This window comes from Nomascus leucogenys, chromosome 5 (genome assembly GCF_006542625.1).
Source record: "Nomascus leucogenys isolate Asia chromosome 5, Asia_NLE_v1, whole genome shotgun sequence".
Lineage (NCBI taxonomy): Eukaryota > Metazoa > Chordata > Mammalia > Primates > Hylobatidae > Nomascus > Nomascus leucogenys.
Genome location: NC_044385.1, coordinates 72,517,528 through 72,533,104, shown reverse-complemented (window position 1 = coordinate 72,533,104; position 15,577 = coordinate 72,517,528). Strand labels below are relative to the sequence as shown.

The window sequence follows — 15,577 nt, the reverse complement described above, 5'->3', positions numbered from 1 at the left end:
TATGTAACAAACCTGCACATTGTGCACATGTACCCTAAAACCTAAAGTATAATAAAAAAAAAAAAAGAAAGAAAACGTGGCACATATACACCATGGAATACTATGCAGCCATAAAAAATGATGAGTTCATGTCCTTTGTAGGGACACGGATGAAGCTGGAAACCATCATTCTCAGTAAACTATCGCAAGGACAAAAAAACCAAACACCGCATGTTCTCACTCATAGGTGGGAATTGAACAATGAGAACACATGGACACAGGAAGGGGAACATCACACTCTCGGGACTGTTTTGGGGTGGGGGGAGTGGGGAGTGACAGTATTAGGAGATATACCTAATGCTAAATGACGAGTTAATGGGTGCAGCACACCAACATGGCACATGGATACATATGTAACAATCCTGCACATTGTGCACATGTACCCTAAAACTTAAAGTATAATAATAAAAAAAAATTACTGACCTAGAAGGACATAGATAAACTCCAGACTTTTATTAATGTTAGAAAGAATTGAAGCTTTTCATTAAAATTATATTTTGTATTATTAGCATTTTGTGTAAATGTATTTCCTTACAAAAAATAAATGAAACAGAATAAGAGCCACAGGTACAAACACAGACAAATGGACATAAGTAGCTTATCATTCTGTTAAGTAGTCATCTGTACTGTTCTTTAAATAATTTCTGGAAATGTTATATATTAAAAATACTGTACGCCAATCATCCAAATTACATGTTTGGTAAACTTTGTACTTCACAGATTACATTTTATAGCTATTAAATAAATGAAAGGACTCAATTTTCTCCATCACAATCATTATTAAATATATAATTAAGGGGCATATAACTTTCTATGTACATCCAAAATACCTGAGTTTCTGGATTTCATTTGGAATAAAAGTAAGTTCATTATAGGAAACATCAAGTTCTTCAAGATAAGACAAGGAAAATAACCTTAAATAGAAAGAGAAAATTAATTGTAGAAATGATTATGTATCATCACTGGGAATAAATAAGTACTTGAGTAAGGAGGCAGGAGTATAGAAACCAGATTTCTAAGACCTTGAAATTTATATAGACTTCTTTTCATTATAGATCGTGTAATTACTATGAAAATTCCTAAGAATTAGTCATCTATCCATTAAGACCAGTTTGAGATTTTTGGAGTGGACAAAGCCCTATTTAGAAAAATTTTCATTATCACTAAGATACTTTTTTGTTGTTGTTGTTGTTGCATTAGTTTCGTAACAAACTACCATAATCTGGGTGGCTTAAAGTAACAGAAATGTATTTTCTCACAGTTCAGGGGGCCAGAAGTCTGAAATGAAGGTGTTAGCAGGGCTGGTTCGCTTCAGAGGCTCTGAGGGAGAAACTATCCCTTGCTTCTCCCCCAGCTCCCAGTGGTTGCCTGCCATCTTTGGCATTCCATGGCTTGTGGCAGCATAACTCCAACCTCTGCCTTTGTCTTCACATACCTTTCTTATAGGGACAATAGCCATTGAATTTGGGACCCACCCTTATCCAAGTTAGTGTAAGTATGACCTTATATTAACTAACTGCATCTGCAAAGACCCTATCTCCAAATAAGGTCACATTCTGAGGTTCTATATGGACATGAATTTCTGAGGGATGCTATTCAACCCACTACAATTGCATTAAGACTTTTCTAGTAAAATACCTTTGATCTTTCTTTCCATCAAGACAAGTACCTAAAGGTGAGAACCAAAGAATACAAACACTGTAAAAACGTAGCTGTGCTGTCAGAAGCCCTGACTCCTAGGGGTTGGAAGTGGGAATTGCTTCTTGAAGACTGGAATTCAAGGGCTCAGTATCATAGTCATCATAATTCCTAGTAAACACCCCCTTCTCTGTATGTGCCGTTCTCAAAGACTTTCTTGTTTTCCATATAAATAAAAGGTGGGAAGTTATTTGTATGATTTTCAACTAAGGCATCATGAGCAGAATTTTTCACTAACTTCCTACTATCTTAACATGGCATATAAAGGTCCTCATGATCTGGTCCCATGCTACTTGTCCAGCTTGTCTCTCACAACCCCCATATTCCTCTGTGGTCCAGCATTTATTTGCTAAAATTCCCTGAATTAACCAGTTCTCACGTATCTCTAAATAACACGTAAAATTTCCCCAAGCTTGACTCTGATCATTGTCTTTTCATTTTTTTGTCTTGGCTCAGATGTCATCTCTTCCAACAAACTCTTCCCAAATCCTTCAGACTGGGTGAGATGCCTCTTCTGTACTTCTCTGCTTACTCTCTCATAGTACCCATCACATTGTGCAATAAATGCCTCCTAAAATTATGAGCTTCTAGAGGGCACGGATTCATTTCATATTTCCGTATATCCAATGCCTTACATAGTGTTTAGTACATCGTAAGTGCTGAGTAAATCATAACTGAATGAAAGGAATGGTGACCCCAGTTAATTTAAAATAATTTGCTCTGAGAAGTTAATGAGATTGACTAGGAAAACAAAAGAAATGCCTATTCAATTCAATGTTCATCTCTGACTTCTTATCATCTCTGTAAAGAAAATGTTAATACCATTTGCTCTATCTTTCAATTCCATATCATATCATTTTCTCGCCTTAGGCAGTTTCTGGAGTCATTCTATCTTCCCTTATTACTTTGGCTCTGGCAACCTAGTTTGGTTCCAGGCTTTCACTATGGATGACATATTCCTGCTGATTGTGAGATGTAACAAGTGTAGGCAGCACTGAGGAAGCTGAATAGGTTCTAGAGTTGAAATTTATGTCATCTATATATGATTTTTACAGAGAAAATCTGTTCAGACAGCCTCAGTTTGGTCTGATACTCTATGTCCCACCAGTACCAAATCTATCACATTTTTTAGGATATGTAAAACTTTTTACATTTATTTCATTGCTTTATTTATTAGCATATCATTGGACAATGAGCTGCCTAAACTAGAGCCCTACTGTTAGCTTGCAAGATTAGACTAGCAATAATAATTTCATGTATTAACAGTGATGACCACCACACTGATACATTTATTAAAAGCCTACTATATGGCAATTTAGAATGATCTTTTAACATACCAGTGTAGGATTGTTTATTACAGATTGAAAAAATGGAAGCTATAAGAGGATAAGCAATTTATCCAATTTGGTATGAAATAAAATGTAGCTATCCCTTTTCATCAGATATGTGGAGGCAAGGTAATTTAATCCCCTTCTTTAATAAATAACAATATGGGGAAATAAATGTGTACAATTTCAGATCTGCTCTTAAGCAGGGCTTTCAAGTAGGCTGTTAGGTTCTTTTTGTTCCAAATAGTTTCTCTTTCCCAAAGAACCTACCTGCCAATTAAAGCAAATTGAGTCAAACAAGTAAGGCGAAGATTTGACTCCCTTAGTTGAAGTAGCTATTTCCTATGTCATTTTTCTCCTGCTATCCACCGAGAAAAAGATAAAGACTTTTTGTTTTAACCTTTGTGACAGTTGTTTCTGCATAACCTCAGGGCATGAGTCTAAAACATGTCTCTGTCCTTTACTTCACCGCACCTCCCTTTTTCTCCCTTTTTTATCTTTTATCTTTTCTACAAAAGCTTTGGGAACAGGAAAAAAGGAAAACATTTGTTGTATCAATCAACTTTTAGAATTTTCCAGAACAGGCGAAATAAGTCTATGATGTTAGAAGTCTGGGAATTGACTAGAAATGTACCTAAGGACATTTCTAGGGTAAACTTTCTAGGATAATGGGAATACCCCATATCTTGTTTTGGATAGTAGTTATATGGGTGCGTATATTTGTTAAACACTTTGAATCAAATACCTAAGATTTGTGCATTTTATTGTATATAAATTATACCTAAAAATTTTAGAAAGAAGGAAGACTAGGAGGAAAGATAAAAACATTGAGGCTACTAATAACTATATATATATGTATGTATTTTTTTTTTTTTTGAGACCGGGTCTTCCTCTGTTGTCCAAAGCTCACTGCAGCCTCAACTTCCCAAGCTCAAGTGCTCCTCCCGCCTTAGCCTCCTATGTAGCTGGGACTACAAGTACATACCACTGTGCACAGCTAATTTTTTGTATTTTTTTGTAGAGATAGGATTTTACCATGTTGCCCAGGCTGTATGTATTTTTTGTTATAGTAAAATATAGATAACATAAAATCTGCCATTTTAGCCATTAAGTGTGCCATTCAGCAGCATTAATTACAATTACAGTATTATGCAACCATCAGCACTATCTGTATTTCCAGAACTTTCCCATCATCCCAAACAGAAACGCTATATCCATTGAACAGCTACTCCCAATTCCCCCGTCTCTGCTATGCCTCAGCCCCCGGTAACCTAGATTCCACTTTCTGTCTCTGTAAATTTGTCTATTCTAGGTACCTTATATAAGCACAATAACACAATGTTTATCCTTCTATATCTGACTTATTCCACCTAGCATAATGTTTTCAAAAGGCTCATTGTTGTTGTAGCATGTACTAGCATTTCATTCTGTTTTCAGGATGAATAATATTCTATGTATATATATATCACATTTTGTTTATTCATTAATCTGTTAATGGACATTTGAGTTGTTACCACCTTTTGATTATTGCGAATAAAAACAATTAGGTTTTCCACTGTTTTGTTGATGGACATTTGAATTGCAGACTTTTTCAGGATATTGCAGATAAAACTGCTATGGACATTCCCAAAGAAGTCTTCTTATGGAGGCTAAAATCTACCTTCTCCATCTTACCCATGAATGACTGAGCTACTGAAGATAATCAGCAGAAATGCAGATTCATGTCACCATGAATCCTTGGTTTCCAGTCTCAGCTAAGCCCACAGCATCATCTCTCATTCACTTTTCTGCACTCTGTTCTTTTCCGTTCCTCTCAATATCAATACTAAATCATCACAACTTTCTTTAAAACTTCTTTTCAATCATTATTCTTCTTGCACTCAAAGATTATCTGAAGTTATTTCATAGTAATCTCTCTCAACTGATGCATTATAGGAGCTAAATAAATCTTTGTTGACTAAATGAATTTCCTGTTTTCTTACCCATATAACTATATATTTTACATGTTCATTTTTAGGACCTACCTCCAGTTTTAGGAGATAAGGGTTACTCCTGTTGTTCAAGACCAGAATCTCCACCTGAGCTGATGACTTCTTCCCCTCCCATCTCCTGTGAAATTCTGCATCATCTGTCATCCTTCCACATCTTCAATCTATTCCCTAATCATTTCTTTCCAACATCCTGTAAATATTATGCCTGAGTCTTTAAAAAACTAACAACACAAATGTTTCTAAGATCCCACATTCTCTATAGCTTTTATCTAATTGCTCTTCTCACATTGCATCTAAAGCTCTACAAAGAATGGTCTACACTCATTATTACCAATTTCTCTCTTCCCATTCCATCACAACCCACTGCAAGCTGGCTTTTATTTCCATCATTCCACTAAAACAGTTCTCACCTTTACTCTTACTGAGCTTCTCTATTGTATTTGACACTGTTGGTCATCCTTCTTTTTCAAAATAATCCACTTCCCTGGCTTCCATGATACACTTGGTTCTCTTTACGCAATTTGAGGCTTTTCCTCAGTCTTTATAATTTTTCTTTGTCTGTCTGTATTTGAAACCCAGATGTTTCTCCAGAAATATCTCCAGCACAAAACTCTCCTGTGAGGTTAATAGGTCTAGGTCCAGATTTGTGATGGAAAACAGAAATCTAAAATCAACATGTTAATCTAAAACAAAACTCATTATTTTCCTTCATTCAAACTTCCTCAGCCTTCATTGCCACTCTTGTGATTAAAAACAACCAATGGCTTCTCAATGCACTTTAAATAAATTATAAGTATTTTCACCTGACCCTCAGAGCTTCATGGGATGTAGTCCCTATTCAACTACTAAACCTCACGTGGGTTTTACTCTAAGCCATGCTGGCTTCCTGTCAGCCTTTGAGGAGTCCAAGCTCTTACCTCGCATGTGTATTCCCACTGCATGAATATTCTTTTTCCTATTCTTGGCCTGGATTTATAAACTTCTGCTTAAATGTCATTTCCTCAGATACACCTTTCTTAGTGACTCAATTTTTTTTCTCCTGACATCATATTGTTCTTTTCATTCAAAGCCCTTAGAATGTTTTATATTTATATATTCATATATTTATTATAGTGTTTATTAAAATTCCTGTATCCTTCTCTGAATTCTAAACCCCATAAGGGAAAAGATCATGCCCCTTTTCCTTTAACAATCTAAACCCAATGCTTAGGACAGAGCCCAGTATTTAGTAAATACTCAATAAATATATTTTACATGATTGAATTGTTTCACTCTAACTAGAAATCTGGGCGTTACCTTGACTTTTTTTTTTTTTACTTTGACTCTTCTGTTCCTTATTGCCTCTGTGTCTCAATTCTAGATCTTGCAGGTTTTACTTCAATTTCATAACAATTTGTTCCTCCTTCTCCATGCTCACTACTATTGCCTTGGTCCAAGTTCTTTTCATCTCTTGCTTGAACTACTGCAATGGCCTTCCAACTGGTCACCTTTAATTCTGCTTATTCCCTCACATCCATCCTCCACACTGCCACTAGAATAACCCAAAATGTAAGTTTGACTCTACCACTCACCTATGGAAAACCTGTAATGGTTTCTTGTTGCATACAGCATAAATTCTTTACCTTAGCTCATAAGGCTTCCTAGATAATCTGGTCCCTGCTTACTGTACCATTTATTACCACTTGGCATTGCCCTCTAAGCTTCAAAAACAGCAAACTGCTTGTATTTCCCATCTCATGTTATATATGCTGCTTCTTTTCATATACGTTGTAACTTTTCATTGAAGAAATATCCACCCTATCATTGGCCCAACTATCCTTTGTTGTCTCTCCTATTTAATCCACCTAATTCACACTCAGTCATCTTTGGATCAAATACTACATCTTCCAGGGAACCATCTCTCACCCTTCAGAATGAGTTACATGTAACTCATACATTTTACTGTGTACATCTCCATTATTTTACTTTACTCAATTGTATTCAATTGTCTGCCTTCCTTTTAGGTGGCAAGCTCCTAGGAGCACACAGTATTAATAGATGCTTCATGAACATCTGCTGAATTAATTACAAGAATGAAAGTATAACATTCAAAGTGTATCAGTGCAATTGCTTGTGATGGTAATAATGTCCAAACTCCAGAATTTACATGGAGCCAGAATATCTCAAATATATTACATAATTGTTTGGTTCACTAAATTTCACTCAATTTAATTCAGTTACTGATCTCCAAGTCTCACCACTCTCTGTGAGGTCTTCTTTGCTCAGCAAGGTAGAGTTCTGACAACAACCCTTAGATACGAAGAATTCAGCACCTTTATTCTTCACTGTATAAGTGCCCTCCTGGTGAGTTTTCATTGACCAAGCTTTGCAAATAAACATTTTTATTATGTCAGAGCTTGCTTGAAGTCTTCTTCGAGGTCAATAAAGTTAAGATTTCCCCATTATGTTTTTCATTCTTGGCTTTAATATGCTGTCACTCTTCCCTTGATATGCATACATATCCTATGTTATTTAATAAAAATACACCGCTTTCTTTTAGAAACACTAATATTTTTTAAAAATAGCTTCTGCAAACTTTTTGATTATAATCAACAATGCATACTTACTTGCCCAATATCTAAACAATGAATAAAATGTTGACCTTTTAGTTATAATCACATTTCACTTGCTTTAGGAATTTTTATTTTGTTTAAATGGTAGTTATGATTATTGAAAGTGTATAATTATAATTATAGATTATCCAGTAGGAATTAATGTTTAGGTGCTGTATATATACATACATATTTATACGTATATCGTTCTGTGTCTGTATATATATAATTGTATATGTGTTTATATCTATATAAACAATTACAGATATGTGTGTACACATGGGTTAGTATACATACATATATTACTTTGCTCTTTCCAATGAGAGCGTTTAGAAGGAATGATATCCTAATGGTGATGAGGATACCCAACACCAAGATCTTGGCTTTTAAACACTATTTTCTAATAAAAAGAAACAGGATTTCCTTAGAGAAATGGCAGATAGTGTCAGGGCAGGGAAAATACAGTTTATGTACTGTGGAAAAATCCAGATGAGTCAAACAGAAATAAAATACCCATATGTAACATTCTTACTTCTTTAGTATTTACTCTTTCTTTTTATATATGTAATGTGTAATGTGTGATATGTATATGTATTTTATACAGAAATGGTATAATTTTTAAATATAATTTCTTATTCTTTTAAATAACTGAATGTTTATGAATGTACAATTTGTTAGATCATTAATTACAAACAATACTGAATGAACACCTTTATAAATGAATCTGGATGCACTTCCTTAATTACTACAGATAAGACTCTTACTTTGCAAAGTATTATTCAACTATTTATGAGTCCCTTTCTCTTTGCACTTAGAGATTCAATTTGTTAAACTCTGATTGGAATAAGTATCTTGTTTTGACATTTGGTTAAGGTTTTGGTTTAAAATTTTCATTAGGAGTTAAATAATTACTAGTCCATACGTGGGAAGAAACCCATCTCTTTTATGTCCAAATATCAGCATTCTTATGGAGTTGAAAGGGTCTTAGATATCATATAAGCCAATCTCCTTAGTTTATAGATAAGGAAATTGAGGCCAAGAATGGTTAAATTACTTTCTCCAGATCAAATATATAATTATCATCAACTTTAAAGTCAAAGGTCTAGATTTCCTCATCCCAAATTCAGTGCTCTTTCCATATCCAAAAAGGCTGTCAAGAGACAGGTGCAAGGCTCTCACCTGAACTGCTTTAGATAATTCCTGTTAATTTAACCCATACTCAGATAATGTGTTTCTAGATGTATAGTCACTAGACCCATATTAATTGCTCTGTATGTAGCTGGTAGGATTGTTTTTAACACCATAAGAAGAAGCGTATTACCTAATTAGAATAGAATACGAATTACTAAATGGCCAAAAAGCTGCTAGCTGCTTTCAAAGGGGAAATTGATCTTTTTCAAAAGTATGAATTATTTTCTGTGTTTATAATCTCAGACCATCAACCTTACCCAATTGGAAGAACAGTAATTAAATTAAAAGCAATGGTGAAAATCCTAAGGAACTCAAGTTGTTGAATTTCAGAAGGAATTTCTTTGATAGGATTATTTCTCAATTTCAGTATTTGTAAATTTTTAAGACATAATATCTGGGGAACAGAAAAGAGAAACAAACATGAGCGGAATAATAAAGTATGCAAATCATTATTTGTTACCTTTTATAAACTCTGTGAACTAATGTAGAATCATTATAGCAACATTAACTGGCTATATCATGTAACTCTGTAAACACCCTCGGTCAACCTTCAAAACAAGTGACCAGCATTAATAGGTATGATATGGTGAAATAGTGCAACCACTGTACTCATACACCCTTGACTCAAGAATGGTCCTTTTCTAAGTGTGAAAGTCACCCTTTCTGATCAAGCTCACGGTTTCATACGAGGAAATCACGGAATAATGAGGGAGGAAGGAGGTATCTGCAGAACCAGGAAGATAGGTGGAATTAACCTTAGTGATCAGAGAAGTGTTAGATATCATAGCCAGATTATTTCTGACATCACAGTAATGTCATGTACACTGATTTTTCATGTGAAATTTAAAAAATAGAATAAACCATTTAAATCTATTATCTTCCTCTTAAATTTATACAAATTTTCAAAAGAAAAACAAATAAATAAATATGATCTTTACTTGATTAGTATATTTCTCTCTGGTGAATATTAATAAGGTCTTATATTAGTTCTCTTTAACATTAAATTCAACCTTGTTATCATCATAAAGGTCCAAAATTGGTGGAGTAGAGCAAGTTCATTCTTGTAATTAGGAAGCATCAGTCCTCCAAGTTTGCCTTTCTTTTCAAAATTATTTTGGCTCTTTGTAATCCTTTGCATTTCTATATAATTTTTAGGATCATGGAGCCATTCATATTTTCTAAAGTCCCTTCTTGTGTCTTTGTAGGAATGTGTTCAATTCACCTAAGTTATTTAATTGGTTGGTACACAGTTATTTATAGTATTTTCTTTAAATCTTTTTAATTTCTGTAAGGTCAGTAGTGATGTTTCTTCTTTCATCCTTGTCTTTAGTAACATAAGTCTTCTGTCTATTTCTCTTGTGAGTCTGCATAAGGTTTGTCAATTTTGTTGATTTTTTAAAAGCAATAACTTCAGTTTTTAAATTTTCTCTGTTTTTCTAGCTTCTATTTCACTAATTTCTGTACTAATATTTACCATCTCCTTGCTTATTCTTTGTTTAGGTTTAGTTTGCTCTTTTTTTCTAGTGGCTTTACATGAAAAGTCAGTTTGAGATATTTCTTCTTTCTTAAAAGATTTACATTTACACTATAAATTTCCCTCTGAGTACTCTATAATGCATCTCAGAAATTTTGGTATGTTGTGTTTTCATTTTCATTTATCTAAAAATATTTTCTAATTTCACTTACAACTTATTCTTTGACCCACTGGTTATTTAGGAGTATGTTGCTTAATTTCCATATATTTGTGAATTTCCAAATTTCTTTCAGTTTTTGATTTATAATTTAATTCCATTGCAGCCAAAAATAGACTTTTGTAATTTTTCAATCCTTTTAAATTTATTGAGACTGATTTTGTAGCGTAACATATGATTTATCCTGGAAAATGTTCTATATGAACTCGAGTATTGTGTATTCTGCTGCTGTTGGTTTGAGTTAGACCCTAATACATTCCATACAGATTTATTAGGTCTAATTGGTTTATAGTGTTGTTCAATTCTTCTGTTTCCCTCTTGTTCTTCTGCCTAATTTTTCTATTCATTATTGACAGTGGGTTATTGAAGTGTCCAATTATTATAGTTGCATTTTCTATTCCTCCAATTCTTTTGGTTTTTGTATCATATACTTTGGGGCTCTGTTACTAAATAAACATTTGTTTATAATGTTCTATTATCTGATAAATTGACAAATGTCCCTTTTTATCTCTAGTAACTTTTTTTGCGTTAAAATATATTTTGTCTGATATTAGCATAGTCTCTCCAGCATTTCTATTGTTGCTGTGTGCGTGATATGTATTTTCTCATGCTTTTGGCTTCAGCCCCTTCAATCTTAAGTGTGTTTCTTTTAATCTTAAGTGTGTTTCCTGCAGACAGCATATCATTGAATCTGTATAAGAACTTGTATAATTTTGTACAGTCTGACTATCTGTATCTTTTGATTGGATTGTTTGATATATTCATATTTAATGTTATTATTGACATGATTGGATTTACATCTGTCATTTCACTTTTAGCTTTCTTTATGTTTTATGTTCTTTTAATTCCTCCTCTACTGCCTTCTTTTGCATCAAGTGAATATGTTCTAGTGTAACATTTTATGACTTCAATAAATGTTTTCAGTATGTTCTCTTGAGTTATTTTCTTGGTGATTGTTTAGAGGTTATAACATACACCTTATCGGAATTTACTTCAGATTTTTACTAACTTAATTCCAGTGAGATATGAAAATGTTCTTCATACATATTCAATTCCTTCTTCCTTTTTTGTCTATAATTTCTATATATATCATATCCATATATGTTACAGACCTAACAATACATTATTATACTTATTACTATATTTGATTTTATGACTGTTTAAGAATCTTAGAGAAGACAGAGTATATGTATATAGAGTTTGCTATATTAATCTTCTTTATTTAACATTTCTGCTTCTACCTTCTCCCATCCTATTTTAGTGGACACTGCAATCTGCCTGATTCAACCATCTTGAATTTTCCATGAAACCAGTAATAATTTGAATCACCCCACTTACCTCAGTCCCCAGCCTTCTATTCATTGCCTTTATGCCATGCTAACAACTGGGCCTCATTAGCCTGTCCCCAAAACAGCCCCTCTAAGCCTAGATATTACCATCTTCATTGGAATATTTTATCTATTGCTATATAACACAGACCTGCATTTTAATGACAAGTTGATCTCTGTCACTTTAATAATAAGCACTTTATATCTTACATGTGACTAGCTCTCTTGTCTTCATACATTTATTTTTTAGTAGATAGAGTTTTCTTTGGCAGATACACAAATATTATCTGTATCTACTTAGAAGAAAGGTTAAATTAGTGTGAAGAACTCAGATCTCTATATTCCTTGGGAATTCTTGTCAATTTCTCCTGGTCAAATTAATAAAACTGGTGTTATGTATTAGAAAAGAAATAACTTCTCTAATTGAAAATAAAAACATTATATTATAGAGAAAGTCTGGAAAATTTATGTTTTCAATACTATATGATTGAAATAGGAAGAAAGTACATTTGCCAAAAATCAACTCGCTAAAAGACAATACTCTGGAAATCAATTCACAAAACCACCAATTACCCAGTAATCAATGAAGCAATGACTAAAAACACTAAAAACACAATTTGTCCTAATTACTCATAATGGTTCATTCACTTAAAATGACATTAAATTAGCTCATCCCATATCTGATTATTCTTCATACATTTTATTAAGCAGAATATTAAATTTTATCCTTTGGTAATTAAAACTTGTTACAAAACTGCATGTTTACTTTGTTTTTAAAGCTTCTGATTAGCACATAAATAAGATTTATTTTAGATTATATTCAGAGTTAGAAGAATAAATATTTAATATACATTATAGAATTATGAGAACACATTTGAGAGCTTCACTACAACATAGTCTTTGAGGATTACATCATGGGATTTCCTAAGAAAGATGTACTGTACATTTTGTGCTTCTGAAAATAAGCCATTCAAAAGATGCAATCCAAAATACATTTACAGTACTTTATAGTAACTTCAAGGTACTAAAAGATGTCTATTTTTATTATAATTATTATTCACAATAAGTTATATCAGTACATAACAATAAAAATGGACTCACTTCTGTGGGAAAGTAATGAAGATCATTAAATGATAAATTAAGATATATCAGTTGGAAAGCCAACGGTGTTAAGTCTGGACAATTCAAGATAAAAAAGCCCTAAAAGAAAGTGACAAGAGATAAGGTGTTAATCATTAACAAGGCACAAAATAGTTTATACAAGAGTAAAACAAAATCAGCACATAATTTGAATGAGAATGTTTTACACAATATACTAACAAGCCTATACTCGTCATCCATTCATTTTTTTTTAGTCTGTCGTGATAATAATTTCTTTGGTATGTAAAAGATAGAAGCAAAGTAGAAATACTATGTATTAGGCTGTTCTCACACTACTATAAAGAAATATCTGACACTGGGTAATTTATAAAGAAAAGAGATTTAATTGGCTCATGGTTGTCCAGGCTGTAGAGAAAGCATGGCAGCATCTGCTCGGCTTCTGGGGAGGCCTCAGGAAACTTACAATCATAGCAGAAGGTGAAGGGGGAAGCGGTCTTAGATGGCCAGAGCAGCAGGAAGATGGGGGAGGTGCCACACACTTTAACAGATCTCATGAGAACTCACTTGTTATCAGGAGAACAGCATCAAGGGGGAAATCCACCCCCATGATCCAATCACCTCCCACTAGGCCCTACCTTCAACACTGGAGATTACCATTTGACATGAGACTTGGTGATGACACAGATCCAAACCACATCAGACTAAGTATTTATGTATGTGGTAAGCGTAGTATTATATGCGTGACAGAATTATTTCAATCAATAACAAGCAAACATTGCTATGTGCTGAAATATAATTGAATCTATTTTATATTTATTTTCTTTACTCCCTTTTTATATCTCTGCCTCTATTTCTCTGATTTCTATCTGTTAATCTAGCATCTACCTGAAACTTCTTGTTAAATATGCCAATTTCTGTACTGTCTTCATTGTCATTCAGTTCAAAATATTTCCGATTTCCTTGGTGTTTTCTTTCTTGACCTATTTTTAATTAGTGTGTTGTTTGATTTCCAAACACTTAGCGCTTTTTAATATTTAAATTAATATTTAGCACAAATATTTGGTACTTTTCTAGATATCTTACTGTAACTGATTTCTATTTTATTTCTGTTGTGGTACGAGAACTACAATATTTCAATCTTTTAAAATTTCCTGAGACATGTTTTATGGCCCAACAGATGTTCTATCTTGAAATTGTTCTATGTGTACCTGAAAAGTAATGTTTATTCTGCAGTTGTTGGATGTATCATTCTATAAATGTTAATTAGGTCAAGTTAGTCGCTGGAGTTATTTCATATCTTCTATATCTTTATTGAATTGTTTTTGACTACACATATCAATTCTTGATCAAGATATGTAAGGTCTAATCTCTAGTTATGATGGTGAATTGTTCTACTTCTCACTTTAGTTCTGTCAAATTTTGGTTTATGAATTTTGAGGCATTCTAATTACATCAATACACATTTAGATTGTTCTGTCTTCTTGATGAATTGATCCTTCAAAAATTTTCAAACTTCTCTTTATACTTGGTAATATTCTTTTTCTTTAGTATTATTTTCTACTTAGTCAGCTAATACAGCTGTAAGAGCTTTATAATGCCTACTGTTATCTTTTTCCAGTTTTACTTTTTAACCACCAGTGTCTTTATTTAAGTACACTTCCTGTAAATAGCAAATAATTGAGTAGTACTTCATTAGTCAGTTTGACAATCTCTATTTTTTTATTGTGATGTTTAACCCATTTACATTTAACAAAATTACTAATGTGTTTAGGCTAAAGTTTACCATTTTGGTACTTGTTTTCTGTTTGTCTGATCTGTTTCTATTCTTCTATTCTATATTCCCCTTTTTTTTAGAGACAAGGTCTCACTCTGTCACCCTGCCTGGAGTCCCGTGGCAAAATCATAGCTCACTAAAATCTCAAATTCCTGGGCTCTTGTGATCTTCCTCAGCCTCCTGAGTAGCTAGAACTACAGGTACATGTCACTATTCCTGGCTAATTTCTAAATAGAAAATCTGTAGAGACAGGGTCTTGTCATGTTGCCTAGGCTGTCCTCAAACACCTGGCACCAAGGAATCCTCCTGCCTTGACCTGCCAAAGCACTGAGATTACAGGCATGAGCCACAGCACTCAGCCTTATTCCTCTATTCTTTTCTTGCCTTCTTTACTGTGAACAGACGATTTGTTCAAACATCATTTTTAAAAAATGACTTTCTTGTTATTCTCTTTAGTGTTGTTAAAAAAAGTGACTTCTTTAAGGATCACAATATGTGCCTTAACACAACCACCCTTCAAAAAATATTCTACTACTTCATGATTAAAGAACCTTACAGTATCAGCACCATAGAAAAGGGTAAGAAAAAAAAAATAACCTTACAATAAATACATACATTTAGCCCCTTCCAACCTTTTGTACTCCTGTTGTCAAATATTTTACTTTTATATTAGCTATAACACCCACAATATATGGTTAATGTATTTATTTTAAATAATCAGTATTCTTTTAAAGAGATTTCAAGATTGTTTTAAAAGGTCATTTATATTCACTGATGTATTTACCACTTACGGTGCTATTCATCATTTCTTAATTAACTAGGTTTCTATTTGGTATAATTTTTTT

General features: G+C 33.2%; 1 protein-coding gene across 1 annotated transcript in view; it reads right to left on the bottom strand.

Moving 5' to 3' along the window:
• LRRC63 (leucine rich repeat containing 63) overlaps positions 1–15,577 on the bottom strand; it is a 66,133-nt gene that overhangs the window by 20,368 nt on the left and 30,188 nt on the right. Inside the window, exons 5-7 of the mRNA XM_012506901.2 lie at positions 12,959–13,057; positions 9,096–9,232; positions 870–953 (exon numbers count right to left, since the gene is read on the bottom strand). Of these exons, the coding sequence (XP_012362355.2) occupies positions 870–953; positions 9,096–9,232; positions 12,959–13,057 (320 nt within the window). The remainder of the gene's footprint in view (positions 1–869; positions 954–9,095; positions 9,233–12,958; positions 13,058–15,577) is intronic.